This window comes from Ornithorhynchus anatinus, chromosome 18 (genome assembly GCF_004115215.2).
Source record: "Ornithorhynchus anatinus isolate Pmale09 chromosome 18, mOrnAna1.pri.v4, whole genome shotgun sequence".
In the NCBI taxonomy this organism is placed as follows: domain Eukaryota; kingdom Metazoa; phylum Chordata; class Mammalia; order Monotremata; family Ornithorhynchidae; genus Ornithorhynchus; species Ornithorhynchus anatinus.
In genome coordinates, this window is record NC_041745.1 from 29,389,845 (window position 1) to 29,413,262 (window position 23,418).

Consider the following 23,418-nt stretch of genomic DNA (forward strand, 5'->3'; position numbering starts at 1 on the left):
CTGCCGGGTACACATGGGCAAATCACTTGAACAACTCTGGGCCTCAGTCTCCTCATCTGTAAAATGGGGATAAGAGGCCTGTTCTCCCACCTCTGTAGACTGTGAGCCCCATGTGGGATGTGCCCGATCTGATTGTACTCTATCTTTTCCAGCACAGTGCCTGGCACCTAGAAAACGCTTAACAAGTACTATAATCCTTCATACAATTATCACCCAGCTCTTTAATTCTTGAAACCATTTCGACAAAGAAGAATGTGCACGGGCTCAACCTCTAATCCCCTTTCTTATGAATGGAGTAAGAGCGTGACCCTTCCGGCAGCGACAACGAGTCTTGTTAACACGGACACGAGCTGCTAGTTAATAAGAGCAGGCCAGAATCCCACTTCCAACACAAAGGTGCATGAAAAGCAAACACACAATGTTTAGCAAAACCTAAGAGGAAATGTACACAACCAGCCGGCCCCAGCAATCGGGCCGAAAGGCATGCGAACAATGTAGCAGATAGGGAGGGTCTACGGTTGAGGGAGTGGGATGTGAAGAAGGGAGAGTTGAAAGGGAGGAGGAAGAGTGAAAGGCCAGGGCAAGAAAACAAAAGCAAGAACAATCATAAGGAGAGCGCTTGGAAAACCAAGAGGGCAACTGAGATACGACTGTTCAAGAGGTCAGAGGCCGGGAATGAACGGCCATGGGTGACACTGTCCTGGCACAAAAGAATAAAGCGACTAGGTTCCCTTCCACTCCAGCGAAATAGGTCAGATCTGAAAAGGCTGAGGTTTCCAGCCATTAGGAGCTGGGAGTCCCAGGAGAGGAAGAGCAAGATCAGGGAAAATGGGGAAAGAACGGGCCCGGCTGGGACCAAGCGAGACGGCATCTCACTCCCCCACCCCGTGGCCGCAGTGGGATGTGGGCAGATAGGGAAAGGAGAGAGAATGCAAGCCAGACTCAGGACTTGCCTACCCCTCCTACCTCACCTCCCTTCTCTTGTTCTACTGCCCACTCCGTACGCTCCGCTTCTCTGCCACTCACCTCCTCACGGTTCCCCGTTCACGCCTATCCCGCTGTCAACCCCCGGCCCACGTCCTACCGCTGTCCTGGAATGCCCTCCCTCCTCACGTCCCCCAAACTAACTCTCTTCCCCTCTTCAAAGCCCTGAGAGTTCACCTCCTCCAGGAGACCTTCCCAGACTGAGCCCCCCTTTCCTTCTATTCCCCCTCCCCCCCACCCTCTGCTCTTCCCCCTTCCCCTCAGCATTGTGCTCATTTGTATATTTTATTTATTACCCTATTTATTTTGTTAATGAGCTGTATATCTCCTTGATTCTATTTATCTTGATGATGTTATCTTGTTTTTGTTTTGTTCTCTTTTGCTTTGCTGTCTCCTGGGTTTAGACTGTGAGTCTGTCACTGAGTAGGGATCATCTCTATCTTTTGCCAAATTGTACATTCCAAGCACTTAGTAAAGTGCTCTGCACATAGTAAGTGCTCAATGAATGAATTCTCTTGGGCCCCTGAACCTCTGGGCAACATGGGGTGGTAGGTATTGACATGCCCACGATCCTTGGACCCAGGATATGGGAATTTCTGCCATCTTATTGCATGTGTGCAGCAAACTGTACTCAGCGCTTGGATCACATTATAGGGTGTCCATCCCTAGCCTCATCTTTTTTGTAGATCTGGTGTTCTTACTGGTTTACTTTTCCTCTACGGAGTCACCAATCCTCTTTCACCCCTTTAGTGCTAGATGTAAGCCCTGGAGGGAAAAGGAAAGTTAATTCCCAACGGGAGTATTCTCTCCCAGGGCTCTACACCCAGTAGGTGCTTAATAACTACTATTACTACTAACACTACATGCTCCGGGGCAGGATAAGTGGAGTCAGATCAAGATAAAGCCAGATTCCTGCCCGGTCTTGCTTGCGTACACTCCTCACCAAGAAAACCACAACCTCGGAGAAGTTCCCGCAAGCTCCTCCGGGGCGGGGATCATGCCACCGATTCAATCGGACTTTCCCAGGGCTCTGGCCAAAGCACGCTTCCAGTAAACAGCACCGGCTGTTGGGGAGTCCAGCTGCTCCCTTCCCAGGAGCTCTCTGTTGCATTTATTGCGTGCTTACTGTGCGCAGAACACTGTCCTAAAGACTCGAGAAAGTGCAATAGAATTGGTTCCCTGCCCACAAGGACTCCTGATTCAGGTCATCTTTGTCCGCTCATTCAATCATATTTATTGAGCACTTATTGTGTGCAAAGCACTGTACTAAGCTTTTGGAAAGTACAGTTCGGCAACAGAGACAATCCCTACCCAACAACAGGTAGAAGTGAAGGGGCAGGGGGTTGTGGGGGAGATGAGGGGGCAGAAGGGGGGTAACGGACAGCGCACGGGCCTGGAAGTCAGAAGTTCATGTGTTCTATTCCCGGCTCTTCCGCTTGTCTTCTGTGTGACCCTGGGCAAGTCATTTCACTTCTCCGGGCTTCAGTTACCTCATTTGTAAAATGGGGATTAAGACGGAGAGCCCCACGTGGGACAACCTGATTAGAGCAGTGCTTGGCACATAGTAAGCCCTTAACAAATACCATTATTATTATTATTAGTTGTGGTGGCCACTGGCTGTTTTATCCCCGAAAGCACTAACCAGGCTCTCCGGGAAGCGATGGGGTCAGCCGTTCCTTCCCAAGCATTTAGTAATAATAACAGTAATAATGATAGCATTTGTTAAGCACTTACTATGTACCAAGCACTGTTTTAAGCGCTGGGGTACAGGTAAGGTAATCAGGTTGTCCCACATAGGGCTCACCGTCTTAATCCCCATTTTACAGATGAGGTAACTGAGGCCCAGAGAAGTGAAGTGACTTTCCCAGAGTCACACAGCTGATAAGTGGCGGAGCCAGGATTAGGACCCACGACCTCGGACTCCCAAGCCCGGGATCTTCCCACTGAGCCACGCTGCTTCTCGAGTACAGTGCTCGACACAGAGTAAGCGCTCGATTCATTCATTCAATCCTACTTATTGGGCGCTTACTGTGCGCAGAACACTGTCCTCAGCTGTTGGAAGGTACAATAGAGCAGTAAAGAGAGATGGTTCCTGCCCACAGTGGGCTTACAATGACCAATGGAGTGAGTGAGGTCCGGGGTGATGTCCTGAGGGGGTGGGGACGGACGGACGGACAGATGGCCGGCCCGGGGTCGGGCAGGCGGACACGGGTGGGGAGACCCGAAGCGGGGTGCGAAGCTGGGGCCCCCCAAACTTTCCCGCAGCCCGCCCGACAGGGGCTGCTGGACCCAGTCAAGGGAGGAGGAGGAGAAGGACGAGGAGGAGGAGAAGGAAAAGGAGGAGGAGGAGGAAGGGGAGAAGGAAGGGGAGGAGGAAGAGGAGGAGAAGGAGGAAGAGGAGGAGGAGAAGGAAGAGAAAGAGAAGGAGGAAGAGGAGGAGAAGGAGGAGAAGGAGGAGGAGAAGCAGGAAGAGGAGGAGGAGAAGCAGGAGGAGGACGAGGAGGGGAAGGAGGAAGAGGAGGAGGAGGAAGAAGAGGACAGGAGGAGGAGGAGAAGCAGGAGTAGGAGAAGAAGCAGAAGTAGGAGGAGGAGAGGCAGGAGGAGGAGGAGAGAAGAGGAGGAGAAAGAAGCAAGAGAAGGAGGAGGAGAAGCAGGAGGAGGAGGAGAGAAGAAGGAGGAGGAGAAGCAGGAGGAGGAGAAGAAGCAGAAGTAGTAGGAGGAGACGCAGGAGGAGAGAAGAAAGAGGAGGAGAAAGAAGCAAGAGAAGGAGGAGGAGAAGCAGAAGGAGGAGGAGAAGCAGAAGGAGGAGGAGAGAAGAAGGAGGAGGAGAGAAGAAGGAGGAGGAGAAGCAGGAGGAGGGAAGAAGGAGAAGCAAGAGAAGGAGGAGGAGGAGAGAAGGAGGAGGAGAAGCAAGAGGAGGAAGAGGAGGAGGAGGGAAAGGAGGAGGAGGGCGGTTGTGCGTTGGGTGTGTGTGTGTGTGTGTGTGTTTGGAGGGGAGTGAGGGTGTCGCAGGGGGAGGGAGGCGGAGGCCGGGCCGGGGCCGGGGCGGGCCCCGGGGGGCCGGGGCCGGGGCCGGGGCCGGGGCCGGGGCCGGGGCCGGGGCCGGGGCGGGCCCTCCCTCCCCTCGGTGGGCGGCACGGTCTGCCTTTGGCAGCCCCCCACCCGGCCCCGGCCCCCAGAGCCCCGGGCCCGCCCGACCCCCCGCCCGCCCGGCCATGGGCGGGAGCCCCGGAGACAAAAGACCAAAGTTTCCCAGCTCCCCTACCTTGGCCACCCAGCTGAACAGCGGGGACATCGTCCCGCTCCCGCTCCGATCCGATCCGCTCGCCTCCCGGACGTCCCTCGCCGCTCGAGGGGCCGGGACAGGGGCCGGGGCCGGGGCCGGGACAGGGACCGGGCCGGGCCGCGCCGCCACCGCCTCCACCCGTCCGCCGTGCGGCCCCACCGGCTCCGGCCGGCCGAGGGGAGGGGAGGGGAGGGGCGGGGAGGGGAGAGAGGGGTGGGGAGGGGAGAGAAGGGTGGGGAGGGGAGAGAGGGGTGGGGAGGGGAGAGAAGGGTGGGGAGGGGAGAGAGGGGTGGGGAGAGGCCCCGGACCCGCCCCCGGGGCCAGGACCCGCCCCCAAATCAGTCAGGACCCGCCCCCGGGGCCAGGGCACGCCCCCAACCCGTTAAGGACCCGCCCCCAACCAGTCAGGACACGCCCCCAACCCGGTCAGGACCCCGCCCCCATGCTCAGGACCCGCCCCAAACCTGGCAGACCACGTCCCCAGGGCCAGGCCACGCCCTCAACCAGGCCAGGACACGCCCCCAGAATCAGGACTCGCCCCCAACCCAGTCAGGACACGCCCCCAGGGCCAGGACACGCCCTCAATCCGGTCAGGACACGCCCCCAAACCAGTCAGGACACGCCCCCAGGGCCAGGGCACGCCCTCCACGAACGGATCCAACTCCGGCATCGACCACGCCCCCGATGCCAGGCCATGCCCTCCACGAGCAGACCCAGCCCTGGCACGGGCCACGCCCCCAATGCCAGGCCACACCCCCGAGACCAGGGCCTGGCCTGACCCCGCCCCCAGCACGGCCAGGTCCGGGCAGGTCAGGGTGGCGGGGAGGCCCGGAGACCTGATTCATTCATTCATGTGTATTTACACAGCTATTACTATGTGCAGAGTACTTACTGAGCGCTTGGAAGGTACAATTCATTCATTCAGTAGTATTTATTGAGCGCTTACTATGTGCAGAGTACTGTACTAAGCACTTGGAATGTACAGTTCGGCAACAGGGAGAGACAATCCCTGCCCAATGCGTTATACCGAGATGCCAACCTCCCAGCCTAGCCCATCCCCGTTTCCCGGAAATCTTGGAAGGGGGCGGCCCGCGGGCCCTTCCCCGGGGTTGGTCCCTGACGCCAGAGACGGTGTGGCCCGGTGGAAGGGGCAAGGAGCTGGGACTCGGGGGGCCTGAGTTCTGTTGCTCGCCTTCCGGATCGCCTGGAGCAAGCCACGTAACTTCTTTGTGCCTCTATTGTCTCATCTGTAAAATGGGGATTAAGCACCTTTTCTCAATCAATGGTATTTATGGAGCACTTGCTTTTTGCGGAGCACTGTACTAAGCGCTTGGGAAGATGATAATAATGATGTTGGCATTTGTTAAGCACTTACTATGTGCCAAGCACTGTTCTAAATGCTGGGGGCGGGGGGCGGTACAAGGTAATCAGATTGTCCCACGTGGGGCTCACGGTCTTAATCCCCATTTTACAGATGAGGTAATTGAGGCACAGAGAAGCAAGTGACTTGCCCAAAGTCACACAGCTGGCAGGTGGCAGAGGTCCATAGGGTCGATAGCAGCCCAGGGGTCAAGGAAGATTGGGACAAAGTAGCGTCCATTCGAGGTGGCCATGAGGAGATCCTGGGTGACTGGAGACAGCCTGGGTGACTCTCTCCCCACTCCTCAGGAACCTCTAATGGCTGCCCATCCACCTCCGCATCCGACTCCTTACCATCGGCTTTAAAGCCCTCAATCAGCTCGCCTCGTCCTACCTTACTTCATGATCTCCTACTACAGCCCAGCCTGCACTCTCCGCTTCTCAGGGCCAGTTTACTCACTGTGCCCCGATCTCATCTGTATCGTGGCTGACCCCTTTCCCAGTCTCCTCCTAGCGTGGAATTCCCTTCCCCTCCATATACGCCAGACCACCACTCTCTCCACCTTTCAAGCGTTATTAAGGTCACATCTCCTCCTTGAGGCCTTCGCCAATTAAGCCCTCTTTCCATTCATTTATTCATTCGACCGAATTTACTGGGAGCTTACAGTGTGCACAGCACTATACTAAGCACTTGGGAGAGTACAACAAAACAATAAACAGACACATTCCTGCCCACGACGAGCTTACAGTCCAGAGGAGGGGGGGGGAGATGTTTTTCCTCGTTTGTTCTCCCTTCTGCGGCATCTATGCACTTCAACCTGTGACCTTTGGACATTTGATATTCCCCCACCTCCAACCCTACAGCACCACCCGCCCCCTCCAGACTGAAAGTCACTGTGGGCAGGGAATGTGTCTTACATTGTTATACTGTATTTTCCCAAGAGCTTAGCATGGTGCTCTGCTCATTGTAAGCACTCAATAAATATGATTGACTAGCTGCCCATACATAACTTTAAATTCTATATTATAAATTACTTCTTCATTTTGTCTGTTTCCCCCTCCAGACTGTAAGCTCATTATGGGCAGGGAACGTGTCTCATTCTGTTGTACTGTACTCCCCAAGTGCTTAGAGGAGTGCTCTGCACAGAGTAGGTGCTCAAATACCATTGATTGATTGATTGGAGAGTGTAGTCAAACCTAACTGCGTGAGGTTAGGAAGAGTGGGAGAGGAAGTGGAGGCAGTGGGTGACTCTGGCCACTTCAAAGAGCTTGGATAAATCACGGAGGAGGGAGAAGGGACAATAGGGACTGTGTGCTCGGAGGAGGGTCGAGTTATCAGAGAGTGAGGCAGACAGAGAGAGGTTGAAGGTCCACTTGTTTAGAAGTTTTTGGGGGGCAGGGATTGTAAGTGCTTAGTACAATGCTCAGCAGAGAGTGAACCCTCTATAAATACTACTGATGGATTGATGGTGAGGGAGGGAAGGGGAGCGGGAGTAACTCTTTGTAGAGATTAATTTCTCCCTCCGGTCGTGCCAGGCAGTGCTAAGGGTCTGGGCCCGCATCCCCCATGCAGCAACCAACACCGAGCAAACCTCGCCTAAACTCTGTCTTCAAAAATGGAGCTTGGGCACCCACGGTCACCCTGGCCCCTGGCTTCGCAATCGGGCAGCTGGGTACTCCCCAGAGCATCTGGTCACGGGGCACCTAATCCCCTGAAAGCAGAAGAGAGGGAACTGGGGGGGGATCGAATAATAATAACTGTGGTAATTGTTAAGTGCTGAGTCGGTGCCATGCACTGCGTTGAGCGCTGAAGCAGGAGCAAGACAATCTGGTCGGGCACGACCCGCGCCCCACGTGGGGTCCCCGGTCAAAAGGGGAGGGAGAAGAGGAAAATGCCTTTGGACCCCTGCCCCCACTCAATGAGGAGGGGAACTCGTCCGGTAGGAGGAAGTGAGCGAGGCACAGGAAATGATCGGCTCTGCAGCTGCCTACCGATGGAGAGAGGTTGGCCTGGCCAACCGGAGATAGAGGGGCACACCTGGTACCTGCTCCAAGAACCCAAGGCAGAGAAGCTGTCTCTGATTCCAGGTCATTCTGCTTTGGGAAAATAGCAACAGCTGTGCTGTTTGTTAAGTGCTCACTATTCACCAACCGCCATACTAAGCGCTGGGGTCGAGGCAAGATCATCAGTCAAAATCCAGTCATTTATGAACTGACCCTTCCAATGAGCACCAAGGCAAAACTTTTGCCCTCTTCCTACCCTCCCTGAGCCTTGAATAAACCCCCAAAAGGAATCATTCCATCGGTACCGTGGAGGGGACCGCCATATAGACTAGCAGACCACAGAGCCGGTGGGCAAAGCCAACCTCGGGGAGCTACCTCAAGGGACGCTCCGGGGGGAGACTGTCTTGGAGTGGGAGGAGTCGGGAATAGGGTGATCCCAAGTCGGGGTTGAGGAATGTGTTTCCCATCGGGGACAAGGGACAAACTCCACCCCTGGAGCCTCAGGACCAATAGCCTGGGCAGAGGGCTTCATGTGCACAAAGCAAACTTGCTCCGAGCAGGCTGGAGCATTTAGTACAGTGCTTTGCACCGACACTGAATCGATATCACGGATGGATTGCATGTACGTTCTTCACCCATATTAGCCAGCACCAGGCAGAACAGGGACCAGAACCCAGGTCTCTCTGCTGGACCAGCAGCAAGGCTGAGACGCCACAGGTTTTTTGTGTGTTTTTTTAATAGTACTTGTTAAGTACTTACTATGTGCCAGACACTGTGCTAAGCACTGGGGTAGATACAAGACCATCAGATTGGACACAGACCGCGTCCCTAATGGGCTCACAGCTTGAATCCCCATTTTACAGATGAGGGAAGTGAGGCCCAGAGAAGTGAAGTGACTTGCCCAGGGTCACACACCAGATGTGGCAGAATCAGAATTAGAACCCAGGTCTTCTGACTCCTGGGCCCGTGCTCTTTCCACGAGACCACTCTGCTTCTTCACCGAGGGGAGCAGGCAAGAAGTGCCCAGCCCTACGGGTAGCTAAGGCGGCAAGATAGCAGAGGACAAGCTGTTCGGGCAGAACGCATCACCAGGCGCACCCTGGCCTGGGCCTTCACCCCCACGCGCTGATAAAATCTTACCACCGGAAATAGCAGCTTCAAATCTCAAGGAGCGGATGCTACGGAACGGAGGCATGACTAGGAAGCAGCATTGCCTAGTGGAAAGAGCCCGGGCCTGGGAGTCGGAGCACCTGGGTTTTAATACCTGCCTGCTCTGTGGCCTCGGGCAAGTTGCTTCACTTCTCTGGGCCTCAGTTTCCTCATTTGTAAAATGGGGACTCAATCCTACTCCCTCCCACTTAGACCGTGAGCCCCACGTGGGTCAGGGACTGTGTCCCCCTTGATTATCTGGTATCTACCCTAGAGTTTAACACAGTGCTTGGCATATGCTTAGAGAAGCAGCGTGGCTCAGTGGAAAGAGCCCGGGCTTGGGAGTCAGAGGTCATGGGTTCGCATTCCGGCTCTGCCACTTGTCAGCTGTGTGACTGTGGGCAAGTCACTTCACTTCTCTATGCCTCAGTCACCTCGTCTGTAAAATGGGGATGAAGACTGTGAGCCTCACGTGGGACAACCTGATGACCCTGTATCTACCCCAGCGCTTAGAACAGTGCTCTGCACATAGTAAGCACTTAACAAATACCAACATTATTATTATATCTGTTGCTGAACTGTACTTTCCAAGCGTTTAGTACAGTGCTCTGCACATAGCGCTCAATAAATACAACTGAATGAATGAAAAGTATGTAACAGTATTTTCCAGTACAGAAGTTATTTACTAAAGACATTAAACAGCCACGATACAATTATGGCCATCAAATAGGAATGAAATCTACAGTATCATTTAAACATTCTTTTTTTCTTTTACCAATTCAAAGTGAGAAAAAAACAAGTTTGAAAATGATCTGGGCACATAGAAAGTACAATGATAATAATAATGTTGGCATTTGTTAAGCGCTTACTATGTGCAGAGCACCGTTCTAAGCGCTGGGGTAGCTACAGGGTGATCGGGTCACCCCATGTGGGGCTCACAGTTTTCATCCCCATTTTACAAATGAGGTCACTGAGGCCCAGAGAAGTTAAGAAAAGAGCCCGGGCTTGGGAGTCCGAGGTCATGGGTTCAAATCCAGGTTCCGCCACCTGGCAGCTGGGTGACTGTGGGCTAGTGACTTCACTCCTCTGTGCCTCAGTGACCTCATCTGTACAATGGGGGTGAAGACTGTGAGCCTCACGTGGGACAACCTGAGTATCTTGTGTCTACCCCAGCGCTCGGAACGGTGCTCGGCACATAGTAAGCGCTTAACGAATACCAACATTATTATTAAGTGACTGGCCCACAGTCACACAGGGGACAGGGGGGCACTGAACCACGCTGTGACATCCTCACGGATTAAACTTGGGAAAAGACCCGTTGTCTTTAAGCCTTGAGTCCCAAGGGCCAACTTGAATGGAGAGCGATGCGGCCAACGCGGCTAACGTTTGAGAAGAGCGAGTGCTCCTCCCCACCACCAGGGGGCGCCTTGCCCCCACTCGAGAGTGCCGACCACGATCGCCCCCTGGTGGTCTAAGGGAGTTCCTTCTCCTCCTCCCCCCCAACAGCGCCTGAGCGCACGGGCCTCGGGTCGCCCCTTTCCCCCCCCCCACTTTTTAAAAATACAATGTTAAGTGCTTACTACGTGCCAGGAACCGAACTAAAGGCTGGGTAGATACAATAATAATAATATTATTATTACTCTTGAAGAAGCAGCGTGGCTCAGTGGAAAGAGCCTGGGCTTCGGAGTCAGAGGTCATGGGTTCGACTCCCAGCTCTGCCACTTGGCAGCTGTGGGATTGGGAAAGTCACTTCACTTCTCTGGAAAATGGGGATTAACTGTGAGCCTCACGTGGGACAAGCTGATGACTCTATATCTCCCCCAGTGCTTAGAACGGTGCTCGGCACATGGTAAGCGCTTAACAAATGCCATCATTATTATTAATTAGTAATTAATTAATAATAATGTTGGCATTTGTTAAGCGCTTAATAATTAATTAATAATAATGTTGGCATTTGTTAAGCGCTTACTATGTGCCGAGCACCGTTCTAAGCGCTGGGGACGATACAAGGTGATCACATCGTCCCACATGGGGCTCACAGTCTTAATCCCCATTTTAATAATAATAATGTTGGCATTTGTTAAGCACTTACTATGTGCAGGGCACTGTTCTAAGGGCTGGGGTAGACACAGGGTTATCAGATTGTCCCACGTGAGGCTCCCAGTCTTCATCCCCATTTTCCAGATGAGGCAACTGAGGCACAGAGAAGTTAAGTGACTTGCCCACAGTCACACAGCTGACAAGTGGCAGAGCCTGGATGCGAACCCATGACCTTTGACTCCCAAGCCCGGGCTCTTTCCACTGGGCCACGCTGCTTCCCGTAGATACAATAATAATGATAATGATGGCATTTGTTAAGTGCTTAATATGTGCCAAGCACTGTTCTAAGCACTGGGGGAGATACAAGGTGATCATGTCGTCCCATATGGGGCTCACAGTCTTAATCCCCATTTTAATAATAATAATAGTAATGCTGGTATTTGTTAAGCGCTTACGATATGCAGAGCACTGTTCTAAGCGCTGGGGTAGAGACAGGGTAATCAGGTTGTCCCACATCTTCACAGTCTTCATCCCCATTTTACAGATGAGGTCACTGAAGCCCCGAGAAGTGAAGTGACTGGCCCACAGTCACACAGCTAAGTGGCAGAGCCGGTATTCGAACCCATGACCTCGGGCTCCCAAGCCCAGGCTCTTTCCACTGAGCTACGCTGCTTACAGATGAGGGAACTGAGGCACAGAGAAGTTAAGTGACTTGCCCAAAGATACACGGCTGAGAAGTGGCAGAACCGGGATTAGAACTCGCCACATCTGACTCCCAAGCCTGGGCTCCTTTCCACTAAGCCACGCTGCAATCACGTTGGACACAGGCACTGTGGGGCACTCACAGTCTTAATCCCTAACTGAGGTAACTGAGGCACAGAGAAGTTAAGCGACTTGTCCAAGGTCACCCAGCTGACATGCGGCGAGCTGGGATTAGAACCTCTGGGCTCGGTGAAGCGTCTTCACTGTCGGCAGACAGTGTCTTCACTGTCTCCCCCGCCGATCGAAGGCTCTGAGAGTAGCAGGCCGGAGGAGGGGAGGGGGCCCGTGGCCCGAGCCCCCAGGGAGCAGCGGGAAGGGCTCTCTGGCGGTCTCTGACTCGACACATGCTCTAGAAATGTCTCGGGTCCAATTTCAGTGTCCGCCTATCCGGCCGGGCTACTGGACAGAAGGCTGGCTGGCTGGTTTGCTGCTGTCAGCGGGGGCCAGTCATGACAAATGTGTCTGAAAGGGGACTTGGCTCCTGGGATTTGGAGCTCCTCCCCACCCCACCTGGCGGGTTGATTGAGGGCCCGGGCCAGCTGGGGCTGGCAGCTCCTCGTACGCCCTGGGATCTCTCCTCCTCTGCCTCCCTCCTCGAGCCCAGCACCACCGGTCTGCAGTTTTGGGTGGACTGACGTGGGCCACCAGCCTCTCAACACCCTGAGTGGCTCCTCCTGCTCAACACCTGCACCCAACTCCCTAAGACTCCTGGGGACGGGCTCCCTGCGGCCCCCCGAGGATGGCTCCCTGGGGATCTCTGGGCAGGGCTCCCAGGAGGGCTCCCTGTGGTTCCCCGGCGGGGAGGGTAGCTGATCCAGTATACCAGTTTGGACATTCCTGCAGGAATTGGGCCAGATACAGACGGGTAGCACATTCTTGGCCGCCTCATCCACGAGCCCGGGCACAAGCCAGACCCTTAGGCCGGGCTAACCGGAGCCCAACCCCGAACCCTGGGCCTTGGGACCCGGCAGGAGCAGGAGCCGGAGTCGGCTCCAGAATCCAGGAGTCAGTGCTTCTGGATTGAGGCGGACAGGCCGGGGGTGGAGCGTTGGGGGAAGTAGTCCCCACCCAGGTGGCTCTGGGGACAGGGCTGAGTCCAGCGGGCCGGACTGGAGGGGAGGAATTTGAAGAGCGACAGGCCTTGGCCGGCCTGGACAGTGCCCACATACCAAAGGGGCCCAGTAGACATCATGCAGAGATGAATAATGAGGCCAGAGGAGTTGGGAGGCAAGGAGAGAGGAAGCCCGGGGCAGCGAGGTAGAGGTAGGGAACACAGGCATGAGGGGCTTGTGATCAGCTCCGAGTAGATAGCACAGACTGCTATCAGACCTGGGCAGCTGTTCTGACCCCTGGCTGACCCAGCCGCTGTGCAGCCAGAGACAGGTGGGCTGACTCAGTCCCAGCCCCAGGCCCCTGAACCAAGATGGCTTATTGCCCTGTCTCAGCTCTGGTCCCCACCGGGCCAGGAGATTAGGGATTGAGCCCTGGAGGCAGACCGGGGCAGCCCATAACTCTTGACCGGTGGGGTAGTGGGGGTGGGAGGCCGAAGCCTCCGCAGACCGATGCTTTTAAGGGCCGGCACGCCGAGACTTCTGGGCCAGATAGGCTTTCGGCCGGGTCCGAAGCAGTGGTGCTCATGGGCTCGTGTTCCAAAACTCTCCCGTTCTCTCGGCAGCCCTGGCCCCGGCCTGCGGCTTTTAAGGGCCAGTTTTAAAGGACAGGCTTTTAGGGGCCGGCTTTGAAGGGCCGGCATGCCAAGAGTCCTGGGCGGATGGGCCTTCGGCCTGGGGCTGGAGCAGTGCTGCTCACTGGCTCGTGCCCGAAACCCTTCCATTCCCTCGGCAGCCCCGGCCCCAGCTTGGGGTTTTAAAGGGTGAGCCTTTGGCCTGGGCCTGGAGCAGTGCTGTTCACAGGCTCATGCTCCAAGAGCCCCGAGAACACATCCCCTGCTCCAGCTGGCTCCCTTGTTCCAGACGGGACTGGGGGTAACCAAGCTGCCAGGGATGACTGAGGGGATGAGATGGGGGGTGGGGTATGGAGAGGGAAGGTGCTGCTTTCAATAGCTCCTCTGGGCCAAGGCCCCCAGCAGGGAGATTAGCCAGTAACCAGGAAGGCTACCAGAAAACAAAGTTACCAGCCCGAGTATAGCTCTGCAGAGAAGCCACCTGACTGCTCCCATGCAGCCGAAGCGTTGAACGGCCCGGTCTTAGACAAGGACGGAGGAACTGTTCCCGGCCCCACGGCCTTTGGAAGGAATGTATTTATACCCCTGGAGCCCGGGCGGTCAGACACAGGCATGTGGGCAGACCGGCGGGTAGGCAGGAATATGAAATGTGAGAAGAGCAAAACCCTCAATATCATATTCTGGCAAAAACTGGAAGAGCCGTGAGCACAGGTCAGGGAAAGGCTTAGAGGCCGTCAGAAGCCTGTTAATGTCACAAATTGGGATGCCACCCTGGAACCGGCAGATTTCAGAACTGGCCCCGTTCCCCACATCCCAGGACCACCTCCCGGCCCCCAACCAATGTCCACAGCCAGCTCTGCCCCCACTTGGGATTTGTCCCGCTCTGCCCCCGCTTACTCACTCTCCCGTCCCTCAACGTGCACCAAACCTTCCTTCTCCCCTCTCCACACTCAACGCCTGCTCTCCCACTCCCCAAACCCTGGCAGTCTCATTCTCCTTCAATGCCGGCTTCTCCTCTTTCCCCCGGAGCCCCTTCCTCGGCACCTCCCCTCAGTCTCATCAGGGATCGGAGAGGGCCAGGCAGCCAGGCCCATCTGGTGCCACCCAGACCATCAACCTTCACACCCTCCTATGGGTCCACTGGGCAACCATGCCCCTCATCTGTGGATCCACTGGGCGGCCATATCACCTTTCCGTTGGTCCACTGGGCAGCCATGCCACCTGCCCGTGAGTCCGCCGGGCAACCACTTCACCAGTCTGTGGGTCCACTGGGCACCCACGCCACGGGTCCATAAATTCACAAGGCAGCCATGTCACCTATGCGTGGATCCACTGGTGGCCACATCACCTACCATTGGTTCCACTGGGCAACCATGCTACCCATTTGTGGGTCCACTGGGAAACCACATCACCCATCAGTGGATTCGCTGGACAACCATGCCATCCACCCATGGATTCAATGGGCCAACATGCTACCGTTTCTGTGGGACTACCAATCAACCACGTCACCCTTCCGTGAGCCCAGAGAGCAACCGAGGCACCCTTCTGGGGGGCCACTGGACAAACATGCCCCTTTCTGTGGGTACATCACCCTTGTGCCCTGAACCTTGGGCCAGGCTGTGAGCCCAAAAGAACGACAAATGCGTGGACGTTGTCCAGGAGTGCTATAGGCGCAGCTCACAGAACTGTCCCTCCATTACAGGCAGGAGAAGGGCAGCCCACTCACTCACCACAGACAGCCGCGGGAGTCACCCACATGCCTCTGGACTGGAAGTTCATTATGGGCAGGGAATAGCTCTGCCAATTCTATTGTAATGTGCTCTCCCAAGCGCTTGGTACAGTGCTCGGCACATAGTAAGTGCTCAATAAATATCATTGATGATGGTGACTCGGGACATTTCTCACGAGGGGGTTACGGTATACTGGGTTACAAGGGTCCCGCCGCCTTAGACTGTGATCCCCATGGGGGACAAGATCTGCACACAACCTGATTATCTTGTACCTACCCCCGACCTTAGAACAGTGCTTGACACATAGTAAGCACTATTTTATGATATTTGTTCATTCATTCTTTCATTCAGTCATATTTATTGACCGCTTATTGTGTGCAGAGCACTGCGCTAAGCGTTTGGAAGAATACAGTATAACAATAAACAGACACATTCCAGGCACTGTACTAAGTGCAGGGAAGATCCAAGGTAATCAGGTTGTATACAGTCCCTGTCCTGCATGGAACGCACACAATCTTAATCCCCATTTTACAGATAAGGTAACTGAGGCACACAGAAGTGAAGTGATTTGCCCAAGATCACACAGCAGACAAGTAGTGCAGCCGGGGCTAGAACCCAGGGCCTAATGATTAGAACCCAGGGACCACTGACTTTTAACAAATACCACAAAATGAAAGGGTCAGTGGGCTCCACTCCTTTATAAAGAGATTCTCAAGGGCAGACCTGAGTGGAAATAGCAAGAGCATCCACAGGTTGGGTCCTGGCGCCCATGACCCCCTCTCAGTGTCTCTGGAAGGATCCTCAGGCCGAAATGCAGACTGTGAGCCCATCGTTGGGCAGGGATTATCTCTATCTGTTGCCGAATTGTACCTTACAAGCGCTTAGTATAGTGCTCTGCACATAGGAAACGCTCAATGAATATGACTGAATGTATGAATCATCAGGGGAATTTCCCTACAGCCCCCTGCCCTCGCCTCCCCCAGCCCCGGCCCCAGCCCGGGCCCCGCACCTACTTTGGTTTGGTCGTCGGCTCGGAACACGTAGCAGATGCTCTGCCGTGGGGTGTCGGCGTGGTCCTTGATCAGACAAGCGAAGTAGCTGGGGTCGTGGCTGTTGTGGATCAACTTGTGGACGTGCTGGGGCTTGTGCTCGAAGACGCTGGAGCAGATCAGCGGGTCCCACTGCCGGCTGGCCCCAGGGTCCGGCTCGCCCTTCAGCCCGGAGCCGGACACCAGGAGCCGGATGCGGTGGGCGCCGGGGCCCGAGGGGCCGGGCGGCCTGGGCCGGAGCCCCCGCACCTCGGCCACCACCCAGGGCAGGATGGGCGTGGTGGTGAGCGGGTGCACGGGCAGAGAGCCCACCAGCTCGAGACGGAACTCGGCCAGAACCTCGCCGGCGACGGTGCCCGCGGGCCTCCTGGCGGTGAACGTGATTGGCTCCATCCTGCGGACGGCCTGGCCCGGGACCCTCTGGGGCTCAAGCGGCTGGCACCACCGGGTCTCCTACTTCCGCAGGCGGCTCCTGGAAAGGAAGGACGGGAGGTTGACCGAGGAGGGACCGAGGACTGGGAGAAGTGGGGTCCCTCGGAAAGGAGGGGAAAGCTGGAGTCACAACTGCTCCAGACCCACCAACCCTCACAGATGCAGCCAGGACTAGACTGTGAGCTTGCTGTGGGAAGGGAATGTGTCTACCAACTCTGTTAAAATGTAATAATAATAATAATGATGGTACTTGTTAAGTGCTTACCAAGTACCAGGCATTGTACTAAGCACTGGGATGCTTACAAGTAGAGCCTGTCCCATATGGGGCTCACAGTCTTAATCCTCAATCCTTAATCCTGAGGCCCAGAGAAGTGAAGCTATTTGCCCAAGACCACACATGAGACAAGAGGTGGAGCCGGGATTAGAACCGTGACCTTCCGACTCCCAGGCCCATGCTATCTCCACTAAGCCATGCTGCTTCTCTCTCAAGCGCTTAGAACAGTGCTCTGAACACAGTAAGCACTCAATAAATACGACTGATCGATCGAAAGGATCTCCAACGAACCCCGGTGGGGGCGGGGGTACGGCGGATGTTACAGAGGGTTCAAACCACAAGGCAAATGATTCAGACAAGCAGTGTGGCACAAGACTAGGAGACCTGTGTCCTGAACCCGGCTCTGCCACTCACTTGCAATGGGACCTTGGACAAGTCACTTTCTCTGTGCCTAAGTTCCCCCATCTGTAAAATGGAGATGAAATACCCATTCTCCGTTGCCCTTAGACTGAGAGCCCCACGCGGGACAGAGATGGCATCCGACCTGATTGTACTGTATCCACCACAGCACCTGACACAGATGAAGCACAGAACAAATGCCGTTCTTATTCTTCTGATTCCCGCCACCTACCAGCTTTGAATCCTTCGCCGACCGCACGGTAAACATCAGAGAACCAACCGACTTCGATACTAGGGATCGAAACTGAAACCTCCAATTTGATTCAAAACACGGTTCTAGTAAGCAATGTCGTTGCTGTGTTTCACTCTCAGAAGTGTCTGCGTTTGGAAAAGCCATCTAAGGATGTGAGATCTGAGGGCGGCTTTTAACCTACTTAACACTTCACTTACTGGGCCTCCGCAGGGAGCGAAGTTCTCAGAGGAATGCCTGATTCTTCTGCCACACTTCTGTCCAGACCCGATTCAACCGTTTTGATTTCTGCTTTTTCTTCCTCTAGCTCTTCCTGCCTGAAGAGATAATACCAAATAACCAAGAAACACCAGTTGGGGACATCTTTTTGCTCGGCAGAACATCAGGGCCAGGAAACTGCGGGTTCAGTTTCAACTTCTGAAACTAAATCTGTTTCAAATTTTAAGTGAGGACAGCTGCTAATCTGAAGATTAAAAAGATATATATATATATATATACATTATACATAAATCTATGTAATATAATGTATATAATGTATATAATCTAATATGTATATAGATTTATGTTGCAGTGATGGTTGTCAAAAGATTCTTGAGCTGTTCTGGCCCAGATCAAGTTTTGACCATGATACTGTTGCTCTGCTCTGCTATAATTCAGGTTCTTTTGGCGATAGTTACGGAAAGACAGTCAGTCAGTCAACTGTATTTCATTCATTCGTTCAATCGTATTTCTTGAGCGCTTACTCTGTGCAAAATACTCAACTAAGCACTTGGGAGAGTACGATACAACAAAAAACAGACACATTCCCTGCCCACAAGAGCTTAAGGTCTAGAGGGCAGGACTTTCGCTCTCCTTATAACCCAAAGGGACACTCTTCTCATCCTCAGGGTCAGTGTTTAAGAATAGGTCTCTGGGGGATTTTTGCACCTGTGCCTCTCCAGGCACATTTCACACTCTGATTCCTGGTGTGAACTTTTTTCGCTCCTGGGTTAACTGAATCAGTCCTACCCCTGGGGACCTGCTTCAGACTCAGAAAGAAAAATTACAGATAAAAAGGAAAAGGATCAGATGTTTCAATGAGCTGTATAGAAATCCCCAGAACCCCACCTTGACCCGTGCAGGCCTGCAGGCCGGAAAAGCCCCACCACAGTCAGTTCCGGGGTGAGGGAGGCCTGGGTTTTTGGGGAAAATCCCCTACAGGCACCAGTATTCATTCATTCAGTAGTATTTATTGAGCGCTTACTATGTGCAGAGCACTGTACTAAGCCGAATGTACAATTCGGCAACAGATAGAGACAATCCCTGCCCAATGACGGGCTCACAGTCTAATCAATGGTGCCAAGGGTGGAAATAAAGTGATTTCTGGGGCGGGGGGTGGGCACTGTTGGGCTGGGGTCAGTTTGGTGCTGCTCGCGGCCCTGCTCGCGGCTGAACCAGCCTGCCGGGTCTTTCTGACTCCTGTGGCACTGGGCAGGATTGAAGGTGGGCCCAGGGACCTGCAGGTGAAATCCTGTTTCCCCTGTGCTGCCCACAGCTCATCTGCAGGAACCAGGATAGTCATGTCCGGACAGGACAGAGGCCCGTCTGTCCTGGTGCTGCATGCCTGAAATGTCTTGGTGACTTGTGAAACTCTCCATGGTCAGGCAGCTGCAAGTGGTACCCTCTAAGTGAGTGCCCTTGAGCCTAGGACTGGTCCCGGGGGGCACTGGCAGGCCTGGTGGCCCAGGTGAGGTCTAAGGGAGACTGGAGAGATGAGGACCCAGCTCCTAATAAATAACTGTGCAATGTGCTGAGGGCATACTATGTGCCAAGACTGTACTGAGCACTGGGGTAGATCCAAGATAATCAGATCAGCTACAGTCCTCCCTGATCCACAAGGGGCTCAGAATGTGAGGACGGGAGAGAACAAGTATCGAATTCTCATTTCACAGAGGAGGAGGATATCGAGGCAGAGAAGTTAAGTGAGTTGCCCAAAGTCACAGAGTAGGCAAATGGCAGAGTCAGGATTATTACCCAGGCCCATGGTCTTCACTAGGGCATGCTCCTCCCCTCTTCCCACCCCCACTGCTCCCCAGGAGAAGCAACATCACCTCACCTATAAAATGAGGATTCAATACCTGTTTCCCCCTCCTCCTTAGACTCTGAACCCCAGGTCGGACAGGGACTGTGTCCCATCTGATTGAATCCATCTACTCCAGTACTTAGCAAACTGCTTGGCACATAATAAACATTTACCAAATGTTATTATCAGTATTGTTAATATAATTCTACAAGGAGCCAGAGCCAGCCACTGTGGAGTCACAAACCACTGTGGGTCAGGTGGGCACAGGGGACAGGTGTGTCCACCCCTGCATCCAGGTCCAGGCCACCATGGGATGACCTATGCAGGGTAAATCCGTCCCCTTCCCCAGCCACAATGGGGAAAGGCTGACTAGTGTGGTGTTTGTGCCAGGCCCTAGGGGGTGGGAGGTGGTGAGACAGCGGGTAGAAGCCAACAGACGCTTCTCAATCGGCGAGATTGGCCCAGGGCAGCCCCTGCCTCGGCGAGATTGACCCAGGGCAGCCCCTGCCAAACAGCAGACAGTATGTGAGACTCTGGACACATCAGAGTGATCTCAGTCCTTCCGGACCCCTCTGGACCCTGCTGCTCCTCAGAGACTCCCTTCTCCAGCCAGGACCCCCATCTTACCTCACCAGGAATAAGGAACGACCCCTGATCTTCCACTGATTTTTCCATTTGAACAGATTATTGTTATTATAAATTATTTGTGGCATTTGTTAAGCGCTATTTTGTGCCAGGCACTGTACTAAGCGCTGGGGTGGATACAAACAAATAGGCTTGGATATGGGCCCTGTCAGGTGGGGCTCACAGTCTTAGTCCCCATTTTACAGATAAGGGAATTGAGGCCCACAGCAGTGACTTGCCCAAGGTGACACAGTAGGCAAGTGGCAGATCTGGTATTAGAACCCGTGCTCTATCCACTAGGTCACACTGCTTCAGATTTCAGTACGTGGCTCTACTGAGCAGAACCTCATGCACTTGGGCCTTTCCTACCTCTGTGGCCACCCTCAGGCCTGCTAGAGCCATGCTCCGGCCGGCCACAGTTCGAACTGGCCCTTGGGTCCAAGTTATTTCAGGTCACCTGGTCAGGTTTCCCTGTCCCCTTGGGAAATGCTCACAGGCATTTTCCCAACTGGTCACGTTACCCTTGCCAAGTCCCACAATGGCTGCCCTGGCACGGTTGGCTTTATTCACCCTCCTTCTCTAGACGGAAAGCTTGTTGTGGGCAGGGAACGACATGGTAAGTCTTCGAGAAGTACACATGATTGATTATTTCACCCAGCCCCATTCACCTGGACTCTAGGCCGGGCACAAAGCACCGACCAAGGCCTGGTCATCGCTCTCCCTCCTAACACTTCAAATCAAGAAATGGAAAAACCCTCACTGGCCTGAAAGTCCAGAGGCTGTTTTCCTTTGAGAGAAGCAGCACGGCCCAGTGGATAGAGCACAGTCCTGGGAGTCAGAAGGACCGGGGTTCTAATATGCAGTATGACCTTGGTCAAGTCCCTTAACTTCACTGTACTTCAGTTCCCACATCTGTAAAATGGGGATTAAGACTGAAGCCCATGTGCGACAGGGACTATGTTCAACCCGGTTTGCTTTTATCCACTCCAGAGCTTAGTACAGTGCCTGGCACAAAGTAAGCTCTTAAACACGATTAGTACTTTTTTTGGGTCACTGAATCCTTGTCTTCACAACGTTCCAGATTTTAGTTCCCCGAGTCCTTACAAAATGTGACTTTCTAATCGCCTGTCAGTGTAACGGCTGCAGGTCAGCAAGAGGGTCCAAGGCTGGATTGGCGGCTAGTGGCTTCCAGCAAGCACACCCATCAGAGGGAGTGTGGCTGGGGGAGAGGCGACCAGCCCCCTCCTTAAATGCACTGGGTGCATTTAGCTTCTCTGGGGGCTGGCGGGTGCACTCAGAGATCTCCAAACTAAGAATGGGCCCCTGGCCCCCGGATCAGTTGGTGGATGCTTCTGAGGGACGACTCGACCATTTGGGGGTGGGGAAGGGGGCTTAAGGCCACGGGTCCAGGCTGAGTCTCCTTACCCTGCTCCTGGACCAAGGTAGCATGACTTCCATCCTAACCGATTCACGATGGCCGAGCAAAGCCTGGAGAAAATGAACTGCTTCCCACAGCCAGACCCGGCCGGCACTGCCGTTTCCACAGACAAGCACTGGTGGTCGAGGGCAAGACCACCGGGGTTGCAAACCCTGGCGAAGTACCCGGGCTCTGGGAGGGGGGCAAACTTTGCACTGCCACGGGCAGCTGCCACATCACAAGGATAACGGGCTAAAGGCAAACTTCAGAAGGGCAGCCAGGACGTGCCCCCGGGAAAGGAAACGTAGCTCAGGGCTGATGGGGGAAATGGTGGGGTGCTGGCGGATGGGTTGGCAGAAGGTGGAAACAGACTGAACCCCAAGCCAGAGTGAGCTAGTGCCCAGTCCCCAAATTAGGGCTTACCCCCTCTCTGAATCCTACTGAGAGCTCACCTCCTCCAAGAGGCCTTCCCAGACTGAGCTACCGCTTTTCCCTCTGCTCCCTCTCTGCTCCCCCTCCGCCCTCCTCCCTCCCCCCCCCCCCCCCGCTAAGCCCCCTTTCCCTCTGCTCCTCCCCCCTCCCTTCCCCTCCCCTCAGCACTGTGCTCATTTGTATATATTTTTATTACCCTATTTATTTTGTTAATGAGGTGTACATCCCCTTGATTCTATTTATCATGATTATCTTGTTTTTGTCCGTCTTTCATCCTCCAATTAGACTGTGAGCCCATCACTGGGCAGGAATTGTCTCTGTTGCCGAATTGTACATTTCAAGCGCTTAGTACAGTGCTCTGCACATAGTAAGCGTTCAATAAATACTACTGAATGAATGAGAGACCTGGGGGTGAGGAGGAGGGGTCCATTTTGGTCCTAGATCTGTGGCTACCTGCTGCAGGCGGTGGCCTTTTGGGCAGGGGAGGTGCTTTCCCCCTCTGAGGGGAAGTGGCAGGGGAGAGGGGAGAGAGGAAGCTCGACCAGACCGACTGAGCTTCTCCATCCGGGGGATCCATAAGAGGGGAGAGACTGGACAGAGGATCCCCCAGCCCCACCGACAGGTCCCCTTCTCCTTCTGGGGAGCAGTAGCAGGCCACAGACAGAGTAGGACCGCCCCCTCCGCCTCCCCATCAGTCTGACTGATGGTTTCACTCCTCAACACGGCTTAGTGAAAAGGGCCACGGCTTGGGAGTCGGAGGTCGTGGGTTCCAATCCCGCCACTCGTCAACTGTGTGACTTTGGGCAAGTCGCTTCACTTCTCTGTGCCTCATCTCTACAGTGGGAATGAAGACTGCGAGCCCCAAGTGGGGCCACCTGATGACCTTGCCTCTTTTCCAGCGCTTAGAACAGTGCTTGGCACATAGTAAGCGCTCAACACCAACATTATGATGATTATCGTCCCTCTGGGGAGCAGGGGAGAGACAGGGGAAAGAAGACACCCCCTCTGTCGCCCCCGGGACAGCCTCCCGATGGGTTCCCTTCTGACTCCGGGGAGCAGTGCCAGGGTTGGGGACCCCCACACTGACTTCCTGCTCCACAGACGGACAGACACCCGATCGCAGGGACGCCGCTGCCCTTGTCTGTCTGGCGGGCAGGCAGGCAGGCACATACACACATCTCTCCCACACGTACACACGCCGGCCTCTGCGGACAAGTATACCCACAGTGACGGATGCCCAGGGCAGACGCCCCCACGGGCACGGCGGGACAGACGGAAGGACAGACGGACGGGGTCCGGGAGGGGTGGGGATGGGGCTGGGGTTGCTCGGGGCCCGAGCACCGACCTGGAGGCCCGGCGGCGGCGGAGGGCAGAGGGTTGGGCTGCTCCCGGGTGTCGGCCGGTCCTCCGGACGCTCCATCCCCGGGGGAAGGACGGCTCCCTCCGGGATCCTCCCGCCGCGGGGCCGGGAGAGGGGGCGG

General features: G+C 54.7%; 1 protein-coding gene across 6 annotated transcripts in view; it reads right to left on the bottom strand.

The window, feature by feature from the left end:
• Positions 1 to 23,389, bottom strand: part of TBC1D1 (TBC1 domain family member 1) — a 124,985-nt gene extending 101,596 nt beyond the window's left edge. For 3 of the 6 annotated variants that reach the window (XM_029046475.1, XM_029046476.2, XM_029046473.1), the window contains exons 1-3: positions 23,283 to 23,389; positions 17,603 to 17,719; positions 16,012 to 16,519 (exon numbers count right to left, since the gene is read on the bottom strand). In XM_029046475.1, the coding sequence (XP_028902308.1) occupies positions 16,012 to 16,440 (429 nt within the window). In that variant the 5' untranslated portion in view covers positions 16,441 to 16,519; positions 17,603 to 17,719; positions 23,283 to 23,389. Of the gene's footprint in view, positions 1 to 4,249; positions 4,363 to 16,011; positions 16,520 to 17,602; positions 17,720 to 23,282 lie in introns of those variants that run through there. The other 3 variants (XM_029046477.1, XM_029046474.1, XM_029046478.2) reach the window with 3 other exon arrangements.
• Positions 23,390 to 23,418: the final 29 nt, after the last annotated feature.